At 40.5% G+C, this 21,151-nt stretch overlaps 1 protein-coding gene across 3 annotated transcripts in view; it reads right to left on the bottom strand.

Annotated features, from left to right (window-relative positions):
• FSHR (follicle stimulating hormone receptor) overlaps positions 1-21,151 on the bottom strand; it is a 189,720-nt gene that overhangs the window by 27,497 nt on the left and 141,072 nt on the right. For all 3 annotated transcript variants that reach the window (XM_043918058.1, XM_043918060.1, XM_043918059.1), the window contains exons 5-6: positions 4,267-4,338; positions 2,980-3,057 (exon numbers count right to left, since the gene is read on the bottom strand). In XM_043918058.1, coding sequence (XP_043773993.1) covers positions 2,980-3,057; positions 4,267-4,338 — 150 coding nt within the window. The remainder of the gene's footprint in view (positions 1-2,979; positions 3,058-4,266; positions 4,339-21,151) is intronic.

The raw sequence follows: 21,151 nt of genomic DNA, 5'->3' as shown, positions 1-21,151 counted from the left end.
TGACGGTATGGGAGGCCCTGACCCACGAAAGCTCACTGAGGGGCAGGCAAGATGGAAGCCAGTTGAGGAAGGGAGGAAACGCACGTGGAGCAAGGCCATGGCTAGATACTTCCCTGTTCAGACTTTCTGGTTGTGTGGTCAGTGGAGAGATGGGGAAGGGTTCCAGGGCCTCCTTGTGGGTGGGCTTTTACTCTTCATTTCCCCCTGAGCCGCTAGCCAAGTGTCTGATAATCCTTCATTGTTGGACTATTTTAAAAATATATTTACTTATATATATATATATATATATATAGAAAAGGGGTTTAGGATTTTGAAAGATGCAAAGAGAGCTTTTGCCATCATCATGTTTTTTTCTTTCCCCCCAAGTACCCTTGGGTGTCCCTAGAGGCAGAAGGTGCCCCTATAGCCAGAAGTAGGGCCCAGACAAAGAACAACTGGAGACTTAAACTGTGGAGAGCGTGGACCTTCTCATTCTGTTATATATGGATTAAGGGCCATCGGAGGTTAAGGGGAAAAAAAGGAAAAAACTTTTCTCACAAATGTGAATTTGTCCTTTGGAGACATGTCTGAGAAGTGTTGATTCTTATGAAAACTGTCCTCACTAGGAAAGTAGGTTCTCAGCTCTGGTGATCCACACAGTATCCATGGACAGGAGTCAGTGAAGAGCAGCTATGATCTCTATTTTTTATTTTTTGTAGTCTTGGGTTTCTGAGATGGTATCCCAAGTTCTTATTTCCTTAAGTTCTTTTCCTCCCCTTGGGAAGAGTTAAGACTAGGTTGGTCAGGAGAGCTTGCTTTCTGTATGATGTTCTGGACAAAAAGGATGCATATCAATGTGCAAAACTGAGAATGTTATTAGTACACACCAGTTTTTAAAAAGTGAGATAACTGACATCTGACATTATATTAATTTTAGGTTCCCACTTATATGTTTTCTATAAAAATACTCAGTTCCCTGGTGGTCTGGTGGTTAGGACTTGATGCTTTCATTGCCCATGGTCCAGGTTCAGTCCCTGATTGGGGAACTGAGATCCCACAGGCCTTGGTGCAGCCAAAAAATAAAAATAAAAATAACTCTATTAATAAACTTGCCACATGAACTCATTTTGAATACATATATTTGAATCACAGTATTTAAAAACGACACATATGTTTAGAGCAACACTTAAAACAGTGCAAGCATCCAGGTAGTTCTGATTCTGTTGATCACTAAGCTCCTCCCTCCATTATATAAGCCAAGAATCCCTTTGCTGTCATACAGCAGGCCAGTGGTACTCAGATACTCACCATTTTCCAGAAGTTCCCTTTTACCTTTTTGTTTTAACCTTCTTGGCTTTGGAGATTCTGTTTCCTCTGCTCCTTATTTGCCAATGCTGTGGCTAAATTCCACTCATCTTTTAAGGTCCGTCTTCCACCCAACATCCCTTCTCAGCTGCCTTCCTTCTCTCACTTAACTCTTCCTCAACTCTCATGTCAAATTGCATTATTCCTTCTTTATGCTTAGAACAATTACTTTTATTTTGCACATATTTCCTACCGCTTATTTCTTTTGCCTTTCTTGTTCTATCATGCTTCTCACACCTCATCAACTCATTCCAACACACACACACACACACACAGATTCCAAATATCATGAGCAATATTAAATGGAAGGATTAGGTATTATCTACAATTTTTTCCTACTGCTGTGTACGCTGAATCCATGCCTTTGAATTTATATTTTCCTTCATATATCCTATTTCTTTGCTAGTTCCTTTCATATTTTTCTGTTGGTTTTCTGTAATAAATTTTTTGAGCTTCCCTTGTGGTTCAGCTGGTGAAGAATCCGCCTGCAATGAGGGAAGCCTGGGTTTGATCCCTGGGTTGGGGATAGCCCCTGAAGAAAGGAAAGGCTACCCACTCCAGTATTCTGGCCTGGAGAATTCCATGGACTGTATAGTCCATGGGGTCATGAAGAGTCGGACACAACTGAGTGATGTTCACTGTAATAAATGTACATCAAATACTGTGTTTAGCTTTATTCTTCAATATGTCCTCCTCTCTGCCTACTATTTCCCTCTGTTCCCTCCCCTTCTCTTTTGTTGTTGTTTTTGTTTGTTTTTCATATAGATGTGTCTCTGGATCATATTACTGCTTTGAAAAGAACCAATATTCTTTCTGGAGTAGAACTTGCTTTTTGTACATAACTGCATATTGAAACACATACGTATATTTTAAAGAAACACAGCAATTTGTGAAATGTAAAGAGAAAATACTTTTCTTACATATGTGATTGCAATTACCAGTCCCCCAAATGTCATTCTGTGCATTTAACTTCCAAGGATCCCATAAGCACTTGGGTAGCCTGAGTGCCCTATTTCCTGGCCATCTTGGGAAGTGGATAAACTGCCACACAGGCTGCTGGCACAAATGATTACAAGATAGTTCATTAACAATGTAGAGTGCATTTACAAACTTTCTCAAAAATCATAGAGAGTAGCTCAAGCTCATTAAAAAAGCATGATTGTTCTAAGCAAATGTGAAGTCATCTTATATGCCCAGTGTGGGGCTGAACAGGAGCTGCTTGGCATGGTTATGAGGGAATATCCATATCTTCCTGATTCAGATTCCTCCTTGGACTTTTTCTTTGGGCAACAAAAGCCTTGCCAGGCAATAACTAGCTTTATTGATGCATGAGTTATTCTGTCCCTCAGAACAGATGTTGCATCACAGGAGACCATCATTCAAAGAGCAATTTTAAACACTTGAATCGCACCACAGAATCATAAATTATTAACATGGCTCCATGCTGTGATTTGGAAATGTAAAGATGGGAAGTGAGAAAAAAACACAGAACCAGAGAGAAATTGGAATGGAGAAGTGCCAAAGTTACACCCCCTGCCCCCGCCACCCCACAAAAAAAGGAACATACCATTATGACAAAGAAAGCATTACGTGAAAACCCAAATGTTACTCCATTGGATTTTTTTCTTTACTTACACAATCATACTTTCAAAACTTAGCCCCATGAAAGAATTTCTTTCAACTGTGTGGATGTTTATATTATCTTGAATATCTCTAGAAGAAAGTACAGACAGATTAGGTGTTTATGTCAGCTCCACCCAGTGTCACCTCCCCACATGTAGTCTACTTGGCATGGTGTAGTCTTTAACTGAGGTAATGCTTGAATAATTATTGTTCTGAAGGATGAGGAGATCAATGTTTGGGAAATTGACGACATCTAATTTATCTCTAGTATACCAGTTCTTCTTAAAAGTGCAATTGCAGACATGCAGTCTGCAATTACAGACTGTTACATCTCTGAAAGTTTTCTAGGCTAATTCAACTGTGTGAGGTTTTAACATACGCATTTATTATCCTTGCCTCCCCAGTTGGTACCTGCTCAATTTGACAAAGTCACTTACGCTGACCTTTCATTTCTACCAGACCTCTCCATTCACCTTAGTTGGGCCTTCATCTTCCTCCATTTCAATCTCCTTCTTAAAGCTAGTTTTCTTCCTCTGACTTCTTTGAGTCACAGAAAAGTTTGACCATTGGTTTTCCTCTTCCTGACTGAAAGGATGAAGGAAATCTCATTTTTCTGTTTGTACTTCTCATCCTCTGAAGCTTCCCTGTTGAGTCTGATCTAACATTTAAATGTAAAAGGAGTAAACTGTCTGGGACAATTTGAGAAACTAGAGGGGATTCTCTATTTTTCTCTCTCCCTCCCTCTCTCCTTCCTTCCCTTAGCTCGTTACATCTCTTTCCTACCTCTTCCTTTTGGATCTGTCCAGATTCTTACAATTTCACTATTGAAGATAATCTTACTATTGTATGTTGCCTTTTCTATTGCTCTTTCAAAGTAGATACCTTGGGAAAAGGTAAATACATTGTCATTAACACTTTAGTCAGGTGATTTCTTTATGCCTAGGGCAGCCTGGGCATTCTGGAAGGAGGAGGGGAGGCTGGTGGAAGACAAGGGGAGTTAACAGGAGGGAGGCGTGAAGAGCCCTCAATAGTGAAGAAAGGAGAGACTTCCTGATTTGCTGCAAGATGGCTCTGTTGACAACTGTCTGACTGAGATGCCTGCTGACTCACCCTGCTGACTAAGCTGAGATTAGCTGGTCTTCAGGTAAAGCCAGGATGTTTGCTGTTTACTTTCCTACCCCTGCTCACCCAGAGCAACACATCTGGAGGATGTAGACTACACAATGCTTATTACAGGCCCAGAGGCTGTTGGGCAGAACAGCTATGAGTAAAGAGTTGATGACTGCTCTTCAAACTTACAGTAAAACTTTTTGGAGAGACTGAATCTTGTGAACATCTGGCAAGCGCTTAATCCCTGTGTTGGATATTAACCTAGAGAGAGACAAAATAAGAGTGAGTGAAAAAAGAAGCTGGCTGTTTTAACAATTGCCACAGTCTAGGCTTTCCAAATACAAAATATCCATATTGAGCTTTCAGAAAAACTACCAGAAAATCCCATAATACACATGAATCATGGTTATGTTTTCTATTTTAAGGCTCTAATCAGAGTTTAGGAAGCTGCTGATACCTTAGAGAAAAGAAACTTACACTCAGACACAAAAATGAACACAGTGCACACCTTTGTTAAAAAGAAGAAATCAACATAATCCAAAAGTAATTTGCAACTGGACAACAGAATTTTCCTAAATGATCCCCTACTTCCAACCTCTACATACTCTTTGAAGAATTGCCTCTTCTCCTCTCCAAATGATTCTGTCAATATTAGGGCATGAATTCCATACCCTTTGACCTCAGAGGAAGCATGTGGGCCCATCAAACTCTCTCCTGGGAAGAAGTTGGTTAGAGCAGAGTCCACTGATGCCATCATGCTCATGAGATAGTCCCTACATTTCTAGAGCTGAGATTTCCAGAGCTATTTTGGATCCTTCCCAAGGCTTTCATGTCTTGGCCTGGGTTCCCCAGGAAGCTAAGCCTGAGATAAAGACTGCCTTATAGATAGTATATTTGATAATATGACTTCAGTGAGTTGGGACAGGGGAAATGAAACAGAGATGCAGGAAAAATAATCAATATGAGTTGAGTTGGCCAGCACTACTGGTGACTGGTCTTTAATGCAAAGGACTTGACATAGGATATTTTCAAAATGGGTATGAAAACTGTTGCTGTGAATGAGGGAGAAAGGGAAGCATTTATTCACAGAGTACTATTTCCTATTGGTTGACGGCATCCGCATGATATTAACTCTCCACTCTGACTTGTATACTTGTGGGTGCCCAGAGACTTCCCTCTGGGTATCTCTTACATTGGTGTAGAAGCTGCCCTGGGACTAGAAATGAGAGGAACACAAGGTCAGAAGTAGCTGTTGTCCAGCTGAAATTAAGCTGGTTGAAATCTCAGTGGAACTGGCTTCCACAGCAGTGGTGAAGAAGATTTTCAATTGACAATGAGAGTTGTCTGGCATACTGTTTTTCAGCATTTCTCAGGCTCCTGTGAGATACTCAAAATCCTTCCAGTACCTCGCCACTCCCATTTCCATTTTCTCTGTGTGTCTTGCCTACATTTTGTCTTTTTGCTGGCAAGATAAAGAACCTTCACCAGTACGCTCATCATGGTGAAAGAGAGTGTGTGTCTGGGGTTTGTGATTCTAGAGTAGGCTTTGGTGTCCTGCTCTTTGCTTCTGTATTCAGAGAGCCCATAAATTCTGCCTACGGATTCTCTGTGATGGTTCCCAGATGTTTTGCTCCTGCTTGGTTCTCAGTGATCCACGCAGAACACATCTTCATCAGTTCTTCTTTTGATTATTTTGACAGCCTTTGAGATGGGCTCCCTTTGTTTGTAATTTGTGGAAAAGGGCCATTACCATGGTTTTATTAAGACTTCATTGTGTTATTTACTTTAAATTTTTTTCTCACTGAAAAATAAACTGTTTCGTGTAGAGACCTGAGTTAACCCAAGGATATACAACTGTCTAACGGCCAGCACACTCAAAATAAAACCCAGTGCCACCACCCTTCAAATTATGCTGTGTTGCCCCTTTGTACAATAGTTACCTCTCCTTTTACTTCCTATTCCTACCAACCACTGATTAGTTTCTATTTATATAATTTTGCCATTTCCAAAATGTCATGTCAGCGCAACCATATGTTATGGAACTTCTTTCATACAGCATAAGGCATTTGAGATTCTTCCATGTTATTGTATGTATTGGTAGTTCACTGTTCTTTATTGCTGATTAGTCTTCCTTTAAATGGGTATATCATCATTTGTTCATTCATTGGTAAAAGAACACCTAGGTTGTTTCCAGGTTTTGTGATTATAAGAAAAATACTGCTTTAAACATTTGTGTATTTTGTGTGTGTGTGTTTGCATGAGAGAGACCCATACTGACAGAGAGAGAGAAAGAGAGACCATTTCTACTCTCCTTGGGTAAATATCTATGAGTGGGATTACTAGGTCGATGGTGAGTGTATGTTTAACTGTATTAGAAACTGCCAAACTGTTTCGCAAAGTGGCTGTACCATTTCGTATTCCAGTTAGCAATATATGAGAATTCTAGTGGCTCTATATCCTTTGGTTTTTTAAAAAGGTATATTCTTTGAATACAAAAATAATATATATTTATTGTGAGACTTATGGAAACATCTACAGAGGACAGTAAAAAATCACCTCTAGATTCACTACCCAGAGATAGCTTCTGTTATCATTTGGAGTCTGAAATTTCTAACCAAAACAAATAGCTTTCATGATTGCTCTCCATCACCTCTGAGATTCTACTCAGAGAAATACCAACAGAAACATTGCCATAACTAAATATCTGCTAGCTTGACATACTCCTATTCTACATTTGTTATTTAATCATATCCAGCCTTCTACTATTTTTAGATCACTTCCCATGGGTCTATGGAGTATTTTTTAATGAGACATCAAAGCAAAGACTACACCTAATATTCTTTGACAATATATACTATGTGCAGATTGGGAATACAGTATGTGCTCATAAAAGACTAGGTTAATTGGTTGATGTTTCTAAAACATTTCTTGCTTCTGTCACCAGAATTTATTAAAACCCTTATTCAGTTAATTTGCTTGTCAGGTATCATGGCTACTTGCAGTAATCCATATTAAAGAGGGGAAGGGAGCTCTGGAGGACAGGAATCAGGAGAGTGGACATGTTAAGAACTTGACACAAGCCATTTCATCTTTCCAGACTGGAAAGGACACGGAATGTGTGAATTTCAAGGTAGACATTATATCAGACACTGCTTTACTCTGCTTCGCATTCTTTTGTTCCATCTTTTACTCTAGTGGTTACCATAGCAGCCAGCTACATACAGATTTAACTTAGCAGACACTGGCCTCAGTTATACTGGGTCAGTCTCATTTTCTTCCCTAGGCTTCTCTACCATCTCTGAGTGGGACACTTGTAAGAATCTGCTCAACTATTCTGAGGCAGGGGGCAGATTGGGAAGTACTAGGAGGTTGCCGTCTCATAGGGCAACTCTTCTAGTGGTGAACTCTTCCATCCCTTGGGTGAACAGTTCTGAATATATTCTAAAGGACGCCTTAGATGGACTCTAGCATAATTAGGCCTTGGTTTCCTGGTGGCAGTCAGCTGATAAGATATTTCTGAGTTAGCTTCCCTCATTCCTTCTTTTATTCTTCTTAGTCATCTAACCCCTCTCCTCCAGTTTGAATGTAAAAGAAACTGCTTATTTGTTGAGTCCTTGTTGAGACATAGTTTGGATCACCTAGACTAAGAGAGATTCTAACTTGTACCAAGTTTCACATTTTCATGGACTCACTGATGGTTCTCATCTGTCTTTACTCCAAATTTGTCTCCAGTTGCAGCCCAGTTTGTTTCTCTTCCTTCTCTTACAGTAAAGTTTCTAGAAAGGGTTGTCTGTGAAGGCTGTCTTCATTTTCTATGTTCTATTCCTCTTCAGCTTGTTGAGGATGCTCCAATTTTTTTTCATGCCGTATCTCTCCACTGAATCTACTTTTGTCATGTCCCATGTCTACCAACCTGTAAACAATAAATCTAATGGTCACTTTAAATTCTCATTTTTTTTTATGCCTTTCAGAATTCAGTACTCTCTGCCAGTCTCTCTCTTTTATTAGTTTCTGTCCAGTTGAACTTTTCTATTATTCCACATCTTTGTTACTCCCTTTAAATGTTTTTTGTTGTTGATGCCCCCTCTATCTGTGGGCTTTCCTGGTGGCTCAGATGATAAAAAATCAGCCTGCAATGAGGGAGACCTGGGTTCAATCCCTGGGTTGGGAAGATCCCCTGGAGAAAGTCATGGCAACCCACTCCAGTATTCTTGCCTGCAGAATCCCCATGGACAGAGTAGCTTGGTGGGCTACAGTCCATGAGGTTGCAAAGAGTTGGACATGATGGAGCAATTAAATACATGGCACATTGCCTCTATCTGTACTCTGAGCCTTCTGCCCTTTTTTTCTCATTTTGCTGGGAAGGTCTCATTTCCCATGGCTTCAAGTAGTGTTGATATGATGACCACCCCTAGATTTGTAGTTGACTTCTGACCTCTCCAGTCTATCCCTAAAATTTACTGCACATATCCTGTTCTGGACGTCTCATTGGCATAGTGAACTAAACTAGTTCCCCTGCTATTACCTTCACAAAGCTGCTCTTTCTCAGTTCTTCCTCATAAATAGCACTCCCATCTATCAACTGTTTGTTAGAAATGTGACATTAAACTTGGCTTCTTCACCCTCATCCCCCAGAATTCAGTTTATCTCGAAGTCCTTTTAGATTCCATTTCCAAAATATTTCTTGATTCCATACAATTTCTTCCATCTCTATCAACACCATTCTAGAACAAACCACCATCATCTTTCAAGATTTCTGTCATAGTCTAGTGCTTTCCAGACATTTAATCCTGTCCTCTTCAAACCCATTCTCCATTCAGCACAGAGCATTCATTTTAAAAATGTAAATCAGATGGCATTAGTTCTCTGCTTTTCTTTAGTTATTTCTCATAGTAAAATTTTTACTGCCTACTTTTGCACCCTCATTTGATGTCATTTCCCCAATTCACTTCAGCACCACTCCTTTTCTTCAATTTTCAGATACACTAAGTTCCTCCCTGTTTCCAGGCATTTGCTCATGCTCTATCTGGAAGGCTTACCATTCATGCCTTACCTGGCCAACCTCAACTCATCCTTCAGTGTTCAGTTACAAATGTCATTTTCTGAGAGAAGAGCTCCCTGATTGCCAAGCTAACTTAAGGTTTTTGATTTTTCCCAGTATAATCATATTCTTTATAGCAATTTCCCCTTACTACCACTCATCAAAATTCTCAACTGTATATGATTTTGTGTTTATGTTCTATTCAACGTCTGTGTCTCCCACCAGATTGAACATCTTCAACATCCTTCTGATGACAGAAATCATGTTTTTTCTTGAAAACTCAGTGTCGACACAGTGGATGACACATGTCAAGTGCTTGTGTATATACCAGACCAGGCAATGTCTTATGTGTTGTCAGAGATGAACACAAAAAAGGAATCACTCACTAGCTATGTTTATCATACCTAATGGATTTAACATTAGGTTAAATTATCCATTACCTGGCTCTCTCTTAGTAAATGAGTAAGAATTTTATATAATTGAAGGAGAAAAAGATTTCTTATTATCAACAAGAGTACATTATTTGATATCAATAATATGCACTCCCAAAGTCACTATACTTATGGGACATCTATAAATGTCTGTAGATGCACATTGAAATCTTTGGTCTTTATAGAAAACACACAGCAAAAACGGCTAAGATTATTCCAGTAGTTTTGAGTTTTAGACACTTAAAAAGATCTAGTGACTATCTAGTGAGATGGATTATTGGTGATAACTCTATAGCTGAAACTCTTCATAACCCCAACATAACTCAGGAAATGGAGTTTGGATGAACACTTACTTTTCAATTCATTTTTCCCCTTTGATCAATAAATTCATGTCTGATGGAGCCTGGAAGTGGGTAATCAGCTAGGAGCTCTATGTCTCAATGGGTTTGCTTTGGTCAAATGACTGTTTGCTGTGAAATTATTTTGATTCACTCAACCGCAGTTAATCTTCAAAAACTGGTAAAGGTCTGAGGGTAAAATGTCAGCAAATTTAAGTTCTGCAAATGGATCTTCTAAAGCAAGGTAACTGCTTATAGTCCTCCCTTCTCAACAGCCGGCTTTACATTCTGAACTGGTGTTAACACCTTTCATGCCTGACTGTCCCCCATATTGAGGTTACAGTGATGAAAATGGATCCTTCTATTGTCAGGATGAACTTAGTGAGGTCCCTTCAGTTGATGGGAACCAATTCCACTATATCATGCCATCTCACTAAATAATATATTTGCTTCCAAGAACAATTGACCCCATAGTTCTAAGGCTCATTGTACTGAACGTCATTAGTGCTTTCATGAACCTTCAACAGTGCCAGTGTGTATTTTTTCTTAAATTTTCAGTGCTTTGGGCTCACTTGTCTTGCTTTGGGCTATACAGCTTCCTTCCATACAATGTCCATCCTATCCAAAAGAGGATGCCAAAGACCATACCCTTGTTTTCAGGGAGTGTGTAGGTGGATTGAGTTAAGGTTAGTATAGAGGAAATACTCAGATGGGTCTAGTGCTAAGGTGTATGCTGTTGATGGTGAGTGTGTTAAGACTCAGGGAAGGGGACAGCAATGTGAGATGGATTACTCATGGAGGAGCTCTTGCAGGAAGGAGAGGAAATCAGATTTTAAGAGAATATAGAGCTTATTGGCCTGAACTAGGGAAATGAGTGTGTATAGCTTAAACCACAAGAGGGGTTTGAGAGATGGGGCACAGAGGAGAATGGAATGGGAAGGGAAGGGAAAGAGGAGGCAATATGTCAACAACTTTTAAAACTAGATAGAGAACCATGGATTTGAATACTAAGAGATTAGAAACCACTGTTAGGTGCTAAAACAGGAAGTAAGAAGACTCGGGGGCTCACTGAGCAGGGGATGCCCATATTTTCACTACCCTATAACCCCATCTTCACAGTAGTAGTCAGGACAAACCAATGGGTAGGTATTGAGAATCTACTACATAACCCACTGAACTGAAAACTGTCAGAAGAACAAGACATCACTCTTCATCACACGTTCTAGCCAAGAATGCAATTTTTTCTATTCCACCCAAAATCCACCATGGCAGGGAATGATCAATTCTGAGACTGTGTGAACCAGTTTTCTTTTAGTTTGTGAACTGAGGCAGAAGCAGAGTTCATACCATGACCTTAATGGCCTCTTGAGATATTTTAAAGAAAGCTGAGCACCAAAGAATTGATGTGTTTGAACTGTGGTGTTGGAGAAGACTCTTGAGAGTCCCTTGGACTGCAAGGAGATCCAACTAGTCCATCCTAAAGGAAATCTGTCCTGAATGTTCATTGGGAGGACTAATGTTGAAGCTGAAACTCCAATATTTTTGCCACTTGATGTGAAGAGTTGACTCATTTGAAAAGACCCTGATGCTGGGAAAGATTGAAAGCAAGAGGAGAAGGGGATGACAGAAGATGAGATGGTTGAATGGCATCACTGACTCAATGGAGATGAGTTTGGGTAAACTCCAGGAGTTGGTGATGGACAGGGAGGCCTGGTGTGCTGCAATCCATGGGGTTGCAAAGAGTCAGACACGACTGAGCAGCTGAACTGACTGATATTTTAGGCAAATTTGATACAAGAATGGGATGCTGTTAATTGTGCGTCTAGGTTAGGGGGTTATTATTTTTGCCAAAGCATGTTTCCTAGAAGCCGAGACTGAGGGTTTGAACTTGAATTCCTTTTCTCATCTTCTGATTGGTTTACCATGATGTATTTGTTTGCACCTAATTTAAGACTGTTTCTTCCTTATTGTTTTTACATTGTAAAGTACATTTTTCTGTCTCTTAGATAAAATGTACTTTTTCCTCCTGACCACTCTGGGAGAAGTTAGTTATCCACTGATTCATAAGGAGAGGAGTGTACTGCAGTTAATTAATAAAAGAGAAGACTCCTTACCTTTTCAGGCTCACTGATACTGAAATTTCTATTAACTGTAGGTCCTTATTGACTGAGAGTTTGTGTTTCTCTATACACCATTAGAAAAGATGCTAACATGTACTTTCCAAATCATTAAATAAAGATTTGATTAAGTATAGAATCACATAAACTTGGAGTTAGGTGGGAGTGTGTGTAATAAGCTGTAGTTCAATGAAAAGGGCATTAGCCTTAAGACTAGGAACCCTGGATTTAAGTGCTTTCTCTCTCACAAGCTGGATGGTGTTAAGCAGTTCATTTACTTTTTCAGAGCCTCAGTTTCTCCTTCTGTAAAATGATCTTGTATACGCCATTTACCTGAGACAGTAGGAGAGCCTGTTTTCTTGTCTCTCCAGTCTCATGCTTTCAAAGCTGGAAATATTTAACTCCTATTCAGCTCAAACTGGCCTTGGTCTCCATGGAAACCAGACTCTGTAGCAATCGGTGGGAATTTAATAAGCCCCAAAGCAGGGTTCTGAAGATCTCAGCCTTATTATCCTGGCTGCAGATTCTGTGTGTGTGTGTGTGTGCGCGTACTTTAAGATTTATTTATCATTGATTTTTATTTTTTGACTGTGCTGGTCTTTGTGGCTGTGTGAGGGCTTTCTCTAGTTGCAGCGAATGGGGGGCTGCTCTCTAGTTGCAGTGTGCGGGCTTCTCATTGTGGTGACTTCTCTTTTTATAGAGGATGGGCTCTAGGTGCACAGGATTCAGTAGTTTTGGCTCCTGGGCTCTAGAATGCTGGCTCAGTAGTTGTGGTCCATGGGCTTCGTTGCTCCATGGCGTGTGGAATCTTCCTGTCCCCAGCATTGACAGGTGGATTCTTAACCACTAGACCACCAGGGAAGGCCAGATTCTGTTTTTGTTTTTTTAAATTTATTTATTTTTTGCTGTGCTGAGTCTTCATTGCTTTGCATGGACTTTCTCTAGTTGCAGTGAGCAAGGGCTACTCTCTGGTTTGGTGCCTGGGTTTCTCATTACCGTGGGTTCTCTTGTTGCAGAGCACAGGCTCTAGAGTGTGGTTTTCAGTAGTTGTGGCACATAGGCTCAGTAGTTGCAATGTATGGGCTTAGCTGCTCCTTGGCATGTGAAATCTTTCCAGACCACGGATTGAACCTGTGTCCCCTGCAATGGCAGGTGGATTCTTATCCACTGTGCCACCAGGGAGGTCCTGGATTCTGTTTTGACCTAATATTCTGGCTTAGCAATTGGGCTCTGGTCCTATTCTCAGATGGGAAGTGTAGCATAGCTTCAGACTAGCAGCTCTGATGCTAGAGGGGCACGTGTGCTAAGTAACTCCAGTCATGTCCAACTCCTTGTGACCCCCATGGACTGTAGCCCCTCAGCTCCTCTGTCCATTGCATTCTTCAGGCAAGAATGCTGGAGACTGGAGTGGGTTGCCATACCCTCCTCCAGGGAATCTTCCCGACTCAGAGATCAAACCTGCTAGAGGATCTGGATTTAAGTCCTGGCTGTACTGCTTTTTAAGATGTATGGCCTTAAGGAGTTAGTTGAAGTCTATAGCACTCAAATCTTTTATCTTTCAACCAGGGAAATAAGATTATTCGAAAGGAAGCCTTAGCACTGTGTCCAGACACTGTTATTGATCATGCATGCTGTGCCTGCTAAGTTGCTTCAGTCACATCTGCCTCTTAGTGACATCATGGACTGTAGTACTCCAGGCTCCTCTGTCCATGGGGATTCTCCAGGCAAGAAAACTGGAGTGGGTAGCCATGCCCTCCTCCAGGGGATCTTCCCAACCCAGGGATTGAACCCGCATCTCTTATGTCTTCTGCATTGGCAGGTGGATTCTTTATCACTAACACCTCCTGGGAAGTCCATTGATCATGGTCCAGACTTATATTCCTTTGCTCTCACTGAGAACTTGTCTGATTTCCTGGTTTCCCTAGAACCTGGGCCGTGACTTGCTTTCCTCTAATTCTCTTGGGCACTGAGATGCTGTTTCTGTGTCTGGGTTTCTGTTCTGCTTGTGGGACCTGTATGTTGCCTGGGCAGGGTTGTCTGTTACCTGTTGCCTAAGGCTCCATGTACCCTGTTGCAACCACTGGAAGCCACAGCTGAACTTCCCAGATTCCTCCTGACCCTTCTAATTTCCTCCTGCTTCTTTTGACAAACCTGCCTGGATTAACCTTCTTGCCTGTCTGATTCTGTTCAGTCTCTGGGTCCTGATCATGCTATCACCTAGAGGCTTGTTGGTCATCTCAATGAAAATTACTGCAAAGCCTTGACAAAATTGAAGATGACTTACCAGTTAAAAAAAATATATATAAGTGATCCAAATTTGTTGTCTTCTTCTGTGACAACAAATGGCTATAAGAAATAATGCTACAAAGCAGATATTTTTAAATTCGACACATTTATCTCTTTAAGGGAAAGGTGATGTATTAATGAGGAGGAATACAACAGCATTTCAAAGGAAAGAATTTGGGGGAAAAATGGAAATTTAGTGTTGAAAATGATGCATGTTATCATTTATAAATACAGTGTGTATTTTGAAAACAAGGATATGCAACTTTTTGACTCTAAAGCTTTTCACTGGGTTTTGAATCCTTTGATTAGAAACATAAAACTGCAACATCATTCAGATAGTTTGTAAGAACATCTGATTGACATTTGGGAAGAAAATTGACTAGCTGAATTTCATAAAAATGTTTGCATGAAAGAATTGGACTGAACGTGAAGCCTGGATGGCTCAGGGTGTGTAGCCATGGGCTTGTCTTCCATTGGACCTGTTTGCTTCAGTGAAGTTTTGCTCTCATCTTTGACAGTCATTAAAATCTAGTATTGATATGACCTGTGAATTGCTTTTCTGAATGTTAAACTAAGGATTAAAAAATAATGAAGTGTGGGGGGAACAAGATGGTGGAGGAGTAGGTGGATGTGGAGTACATCTCTCTCCACGGATACATCAGGAATACACCTTCAGACATAGAAGTGCATGCAGAACACCACCTGAGAGTGGACAGGAGGACCTGACCAGCAGAAAAGAATATATAGACCCACGCAAAACTTGGTAGGATGAAGGAACTAGGGGGAAAAACAGGAGTGTTAGTAGGAATGGACCTACCCTCGGCAGGTAGGGGAACTGAAGTAGGGGTCTGATCCCCACATCGGGGCAATATCTGAGTCAGAGGAGAAACATTGAAGGCTGAGAGTGAAACAGCTGATCTGTGGCGGCCTAAATGGAATGAGAATCAGACAGTTCTTGCCAGAGCCTTACATGCCCCAGACAGGAATGCTGGTCCCCTGGAAAGTACAGCAACTGGGAGCTGGAGTTGAGGGATTGTGGAGCAATCCTAGGGCGATGGTTGCTGTTGATTGAGGAGAAACAGACAGATCAAGGGGATGTGAGGGAGGAGATTGTGGTGGGAAATGCTCGTGGAGGAAAGCCAGGCAGCCATGGAAGAAAGGTGATCCTGCTGAGTCACATGTAGGGGGTGGAGCCAACACCATAGCCTCTCTCTCCTTACACGCCAGCATCGGCAGCTGAAAATAGAGAGGCTGGCCCATCAAACTCCTGACACCGAATTACAGAGCAGGACCCCAGCCAGGGTGCTCCTTTAAGTGCCTGATGTGCCAATCTACAGGGTAGGACCCCAGCCAGGGGGCCCTTCTATGTGCTTGACGCGCTGAACAACAGAAAAGGACCCCAGGCAAGGAAGTCCTCTAAGTGCCGGAACAGGCGGAACTTGGGAGAAAGACTGGCCAAAGAGGCCTTCTGATTGCCAGCTACAAGAGGTTTGAAAAAAGACTGATAGGGACATGACTCCTGTGGTGGAGGCCCTCCGTGTCCCTGCACGCTAGGCACCGCCAGGGTCCCTGCAAGCCAAGCAGCTGCGCCACCTTCACGCTCAGCTCTCACTGGGCAGAGCTGCCACGGGCAAAAAAAAGGTCTTGTGTCTATGCGCACAGGGTCGCTTCAATCACGTCTGACTCTTTGCGACCCTGTAGACTGTGGCCTGCCAGGCTTCTCTGTCAGGGAGAGGGGTTCTCCAGCAAGAAAACTGGAGCATATTGGCCAATACTGCTTGCCATGCCCTTCTAGAGCGCTATATTTCCTGCTGCCCTAGCCGCCAACTCCTCTGAGGACCTGGTGCTGCCAGAACCCCTGCGACCCAAGCAGCTGCACCACCTCCACACCTGGCCCTCACAGGGGCAAACCCAGGTCCTCCGGGGCAGCCTCAGGAGCAAACCCCAGTGGACGGCCCACGTGCAGAGGTGGAAATAAAACCACAACGGAAACCCAGGGGCAGCGTGGCTAAGGAAGAAGACCCGAAACCTTCCCACCAGCTGTGCAAGCTGCAGATTAATCCACACAATCGACTAGGCAGACTCTGTGTCTATGGAATATATGAAAGGTCGTTGAGAGCTCCCACAAAGGAAAATGCACTAGCTATGATAGCTGTGGGCATTGGAGGCAAGAACACACAGGTGTAGGGCCAGATTAGAATCTGAGCTGCCCCCACAGCAGGTCCAGAGATCAGTACAGTGTTGGAGGGCATCCTCGGGAGGTGAGGTGGACGGTGACTCCCAGTGAGGGAAAGGACTCTGACAGCAGGGACTCAAGAAAAAGAAAAAATGATTGTTCTTATGTTTTCACTTGTTCTGCAGATTCTTTTGGAGTTTTTTTTTCTTCCCACCCCACCCCCCCCCACCCCTGTTGTAGTTGTCGATTTTACTAGCACTGTGAAATCCAATTAAGCTTTTGAGCTTTTTTTTTCCTCAGTCACATTTTTTATTGTTGTTGTCTGTGTTGGGATTTTGCAGTTCTGAGGAGTTTTGCTTTTTTTTTAATTTTAATTTTGAACTTTTAAAATCTATTATTATTTTTCTACATTTATTCCTTTCTTTGCTTTTCCTACTGTTCTTTTCCCCTTGCAGTTAATCTTTAATGTATATAAATACTCTTTATCTACCTCTATGTAACTTTGCATATCTATTCTTTCTTTCCTTTCCTCTCAACATATTTGTTAGTTTTATTTTCATTGTTTTATTCCCCAATTGGCACCTTGCTTTAGTTTTGTTTTCCAGTTTGTGCTTTAGTTAGTTTTGTTCTGGTAGATATAATTTTTGGTTTCCTTTGTTCACTAGATCAATTTCTTGTACTTTATTTTTGTTGCACTGTTTTGATTTTTCTTATGGGTGCATATGTATATGTGTATATTCAGTCACACTTTTTTTTGTTGTTATAAACCTCTGCCTCTATGCTGGGCTTTTGCAATTCTGTAGAGTTTTCCTTTTTTTTCTTCCATTTTTTTCTTTTCTCTTTTTAATAATTTTAATTTTTTAAAACCTAGTATATTTTTCTACATTTATTCCTTTGCCTTTCCTACTGTTTTTTTCTCCTTGCACTTAATCTTTAATATATATAAATCTTCTTCATCTACCTCTATTTAACTTTGCATATCTATTCTTTCTTTTCTTTCTTTCCTTTCCTCTCAACTTATTAGTTAGTTTTGTTTTCATTGCTTTATTCCCCAGTTGGCACCTTGTTTTAATTTTGTTTGCGAGTTTGTGATTTAGTTACTTTTGTTCTTAACTAGTAAATATAATTTTTGATTTCCTTTGTTCACCAGGTCAATCTACTGTATTTTTGTTGGATAGTTTTTACTTTGCCCATGGGTGTATATGTGTGTATTCCATTATTTTAATTATTATTTGCCTGATTCTGTAACTGCCATTAGTGTGGGGTTCATCTTTGATTTCTCATTTTTTGGATACTTGTTTTAATCTCAATTAATGCCATAAGAAACCACTTGTGGAATCTTTGTTCTAGGCCAGAGATCAAGCTCTGAGCCTTTGGAGTGGGAGCACTGACTCCAAGACCCTAGACTCCCAGAGAACTAACCCTGCTGCTGCCGCTGCTGCTGCTAAGTCGCTTCAGCCGTGTCCGACTCTGTGCGACCCCATAGACGGCAGCCCACCAGGCTCCACTGTCCCTGGGATTCTCCAGACAAGAACACTGGCGTGGGTTGCCATTTCCTTCTCCAATGCATGAAAGTGAAAAGTGAAAGTGAAGTCGCTCAGTCGTGTCCGACTCTTAGCGACCCCATGGACTGCAGCCTACCAGGCTCCTCTGTCCCTGGGATTTTCCAGGCAAGAGTACTGGAGTGGGGTGCCATTGCCTTCTCTGAGAACTAACCCTAGGGAGTATCAGATAGTGAGAACTCACACAAAGGAAACCACTTGAATATAAGACCCAGCATCACCCAACCACCAGTGGCACCTTGTGCAGGATGCCTCATCTAAACAACAAAGGAAACAAAAATACAAAGCTAATCATCAGCAGACAGGATTACCATCTCACTCAGACTTCCCTGGTGGCTCAGATGGTGAAGCATCTGCCTACAATGCAGGAGACCTGGGTTTGATCCCTGGGTCGGGAAGATCCCCTGGAGAATGAAATGGCAACCCACTGGAAAATCCCATGGACACAGTCCACAGGGTTGCAAAGAGTCGGACATGACTGAGTCAGGACTTCACCCTTCACTTTTAGCCTTGCCCATCAGAGGAAAAACAAATGAACAAAAACTCAGCACAAATCTCACCCTATACGAAGCTCGCACAAACCACTGGACCAACCTTATGAGGGCAGAAACCAAAAGTAAGAAAGAATTCAACCTTCTTCAGGGAAAAAATTCAACTTTCCTTGAAGCCTGGGAAAAGGAGACCTCAAACACAATAAGTTAAAAAAAATAATGAAAAGGCAGAGAAGTACTACACAAATGAAGGCACAACCTAGAAACACAGAAGTCAAATAAATGAAAAGGAAATAGGCAAACTACCTGAAAAAGAATTCAGAACAATGATAGTAAAGATGATAAAAAACCTTGAAAACAAAATGGAGAAAATGAAAGAATCAATTAACAAAGACCTAGAAGAATTAAAGAATAAACACACAGAGACAACACAATTACTGAAATTAAAAATACTCTAGAGGGAATCAATAGCAGAACATTTGAAGCAGAAGGACGAATCAGTGAGCTGGAAGATAAAATGGTGGAAATAACTTTTGAAGAACACAATAAAGTAAAAGGAATGAAAAGAACTGAGGATAGTCTCAGAGATCTCTGGGACAGTATCAAACACACCAACATTAGAATTATAGAGTCCCAGAATAAGAAGAGAAAAAGAAAGGGTATGAGAAAATTTTTGAAGAGATTATAATTGAAAATTTCCCCAACATGGAAAAGGAGATAAGTCAATCAAGTTCAAGAGGCACAGAGTCCCATACAGGATAAATCCAACAAGAAACATGCCAAGACCAATAATAATCAAACTAACAAAGACTAAACACAAAGAAAGAATAGTAAAAGCAGCAAGGGGGATGCAACAAGTAACACACAAGGGAAACCACATATGCTTAATGGCTGATCTTTCAGTGGAAACTCTACAGTTCAGAAGGGAATGGCAGGATATATTTAAAGTACTGAAAGGGAAAAATCTACAACCAAGATTACTGGACCTGACAAGGACCTCATTCAAAATTCATTCTGAGAAAACTTTTCAGACAAGCAAAAGTTAAGAGAATTCAGTACCACCAAACCAGTTTTACAACAAATGTTAAAGGGACTTATATAGTCAAGAAATACAAGAGAAGAAAAAAGATCTACAAAATCAACCCCAAACCATTAAGAAAATGGCAATAGGAACATATATATCAATAATTACTTTAAATGTAAATGGATTAAATGCTCCAACTAAAAGACACAGACTGGCTGAATGGATACTAAAACAAGACCCACATATATGCTGTCTACAAGAAACCCACTTCAGACCTAAAGACACATATAGACTGAAAGTGAGAGGATGGAAAAATATATTCCATGCAAATGAGAAGCAATAGAAAGATGGAGTAGCAATCCTTATATCAGACAAAATAGACCTTAAAATAAAGAATATTACAAGAGATAAGGAAGGATACTACATAATGATCAAGGGATCAATCCAAGAGGAAGACATAAGAATTGTAAATATCTATGCACCCAACATAGGAGCACCTCAATACATAAAACAAACAATAACAGACATAAAAGGAGAAATTGACAGTAACACAATAATAGTAGGAGGCTTTAACACCCCACTCACACCAATGGACAGGTCATCAAAACAGAAAATTAATAAGGAAACACAAGTCTTAAATGATACATTAGATGAGGTGGATCTCATTGATATCTTCAGGACATTCCAAATGCAGAAGAATACATCTTCTTCTCAAGTGCACATGAAAAATTCTCCAGGATAGACCACATCTTGGGTCACAAATCAAACCTCAATAAATTTAAGAAAATTGAAATCATATCAAGCATCTTCTCCGACCACAACGCTATGAGACTAGATATCAACTACAAGAAAAAAACTGTAAGAAACACAAACACATGGAGATTAAACAACACGTTTCTAAATAACCAATGGGTTGCTGAAGAAATCAAAAGGGAAATAAAAAAATTTGTAGGAACAAATGACAAGAAAACATGACAACTCAAAACCTATTGGATTCAGCAAAAGCAGTTCTAAGAGAAAAATTTACAGCAATACAATCCTACCTCAAGAAACAAGAAAAACATTAAATAGACAACCTGACTTTACACCTAAAACAACTGGAAAAAGAAGAACAAAAAGCCCCCCAAGATTAGTAGAAGGAAATAAATTATAAAGATCCAAGCAGAAATAAAGAAATGAAAGAAACAATAGTAAAGATTAATAAAAATAAAAGCTGGTTCTTGGAGAAGATAAAAAAATTGACAAACCTTTGACTAGACTCATCAAGAAAAAAAGAAGAATCAAATAAACAAAATTAGAAATGAAAAAGGAGAGGGTACAACAAACAATGCAGAAATACAAAGGATTATAAGAGAGTATTATGAACAACTATATAGCTATAAAATAGATAACCTGGAAGAAATGGACAGATTCTTAGAAAAGTTCAATTCCAAAACTGTACCAGGAAGAAATAGAAATTATGAACAACCCAATCACAAGCACTGAAATTAAAGTTGTCATAAAAAAATCTCTCCAAAAACAAAAGCCCAGGACCAGATGGCTTCATAGGAGAATTCTATCAAACATTTAGAGAAGAGCTAACGGCTATCCTTCTAAAACTCTCAAATA

Source organism: Cervus elaphus, chromosome 11 (genome assembly GCF_910594005.1).
Source record: "Cervus elaphus chromosome 11, mCerEla1.1, whole genome shotgun sequence".
NCBI lineage: Eukaryota > Metazoa > Chordata > Mammalia > Artiodactyla > Cervidae > Cervus > Cervus elaphus.
Note: the sequence above shows the minus strand (reverse complement) of the source record. Positions and strands in the feature narration are given on the sequence as shown.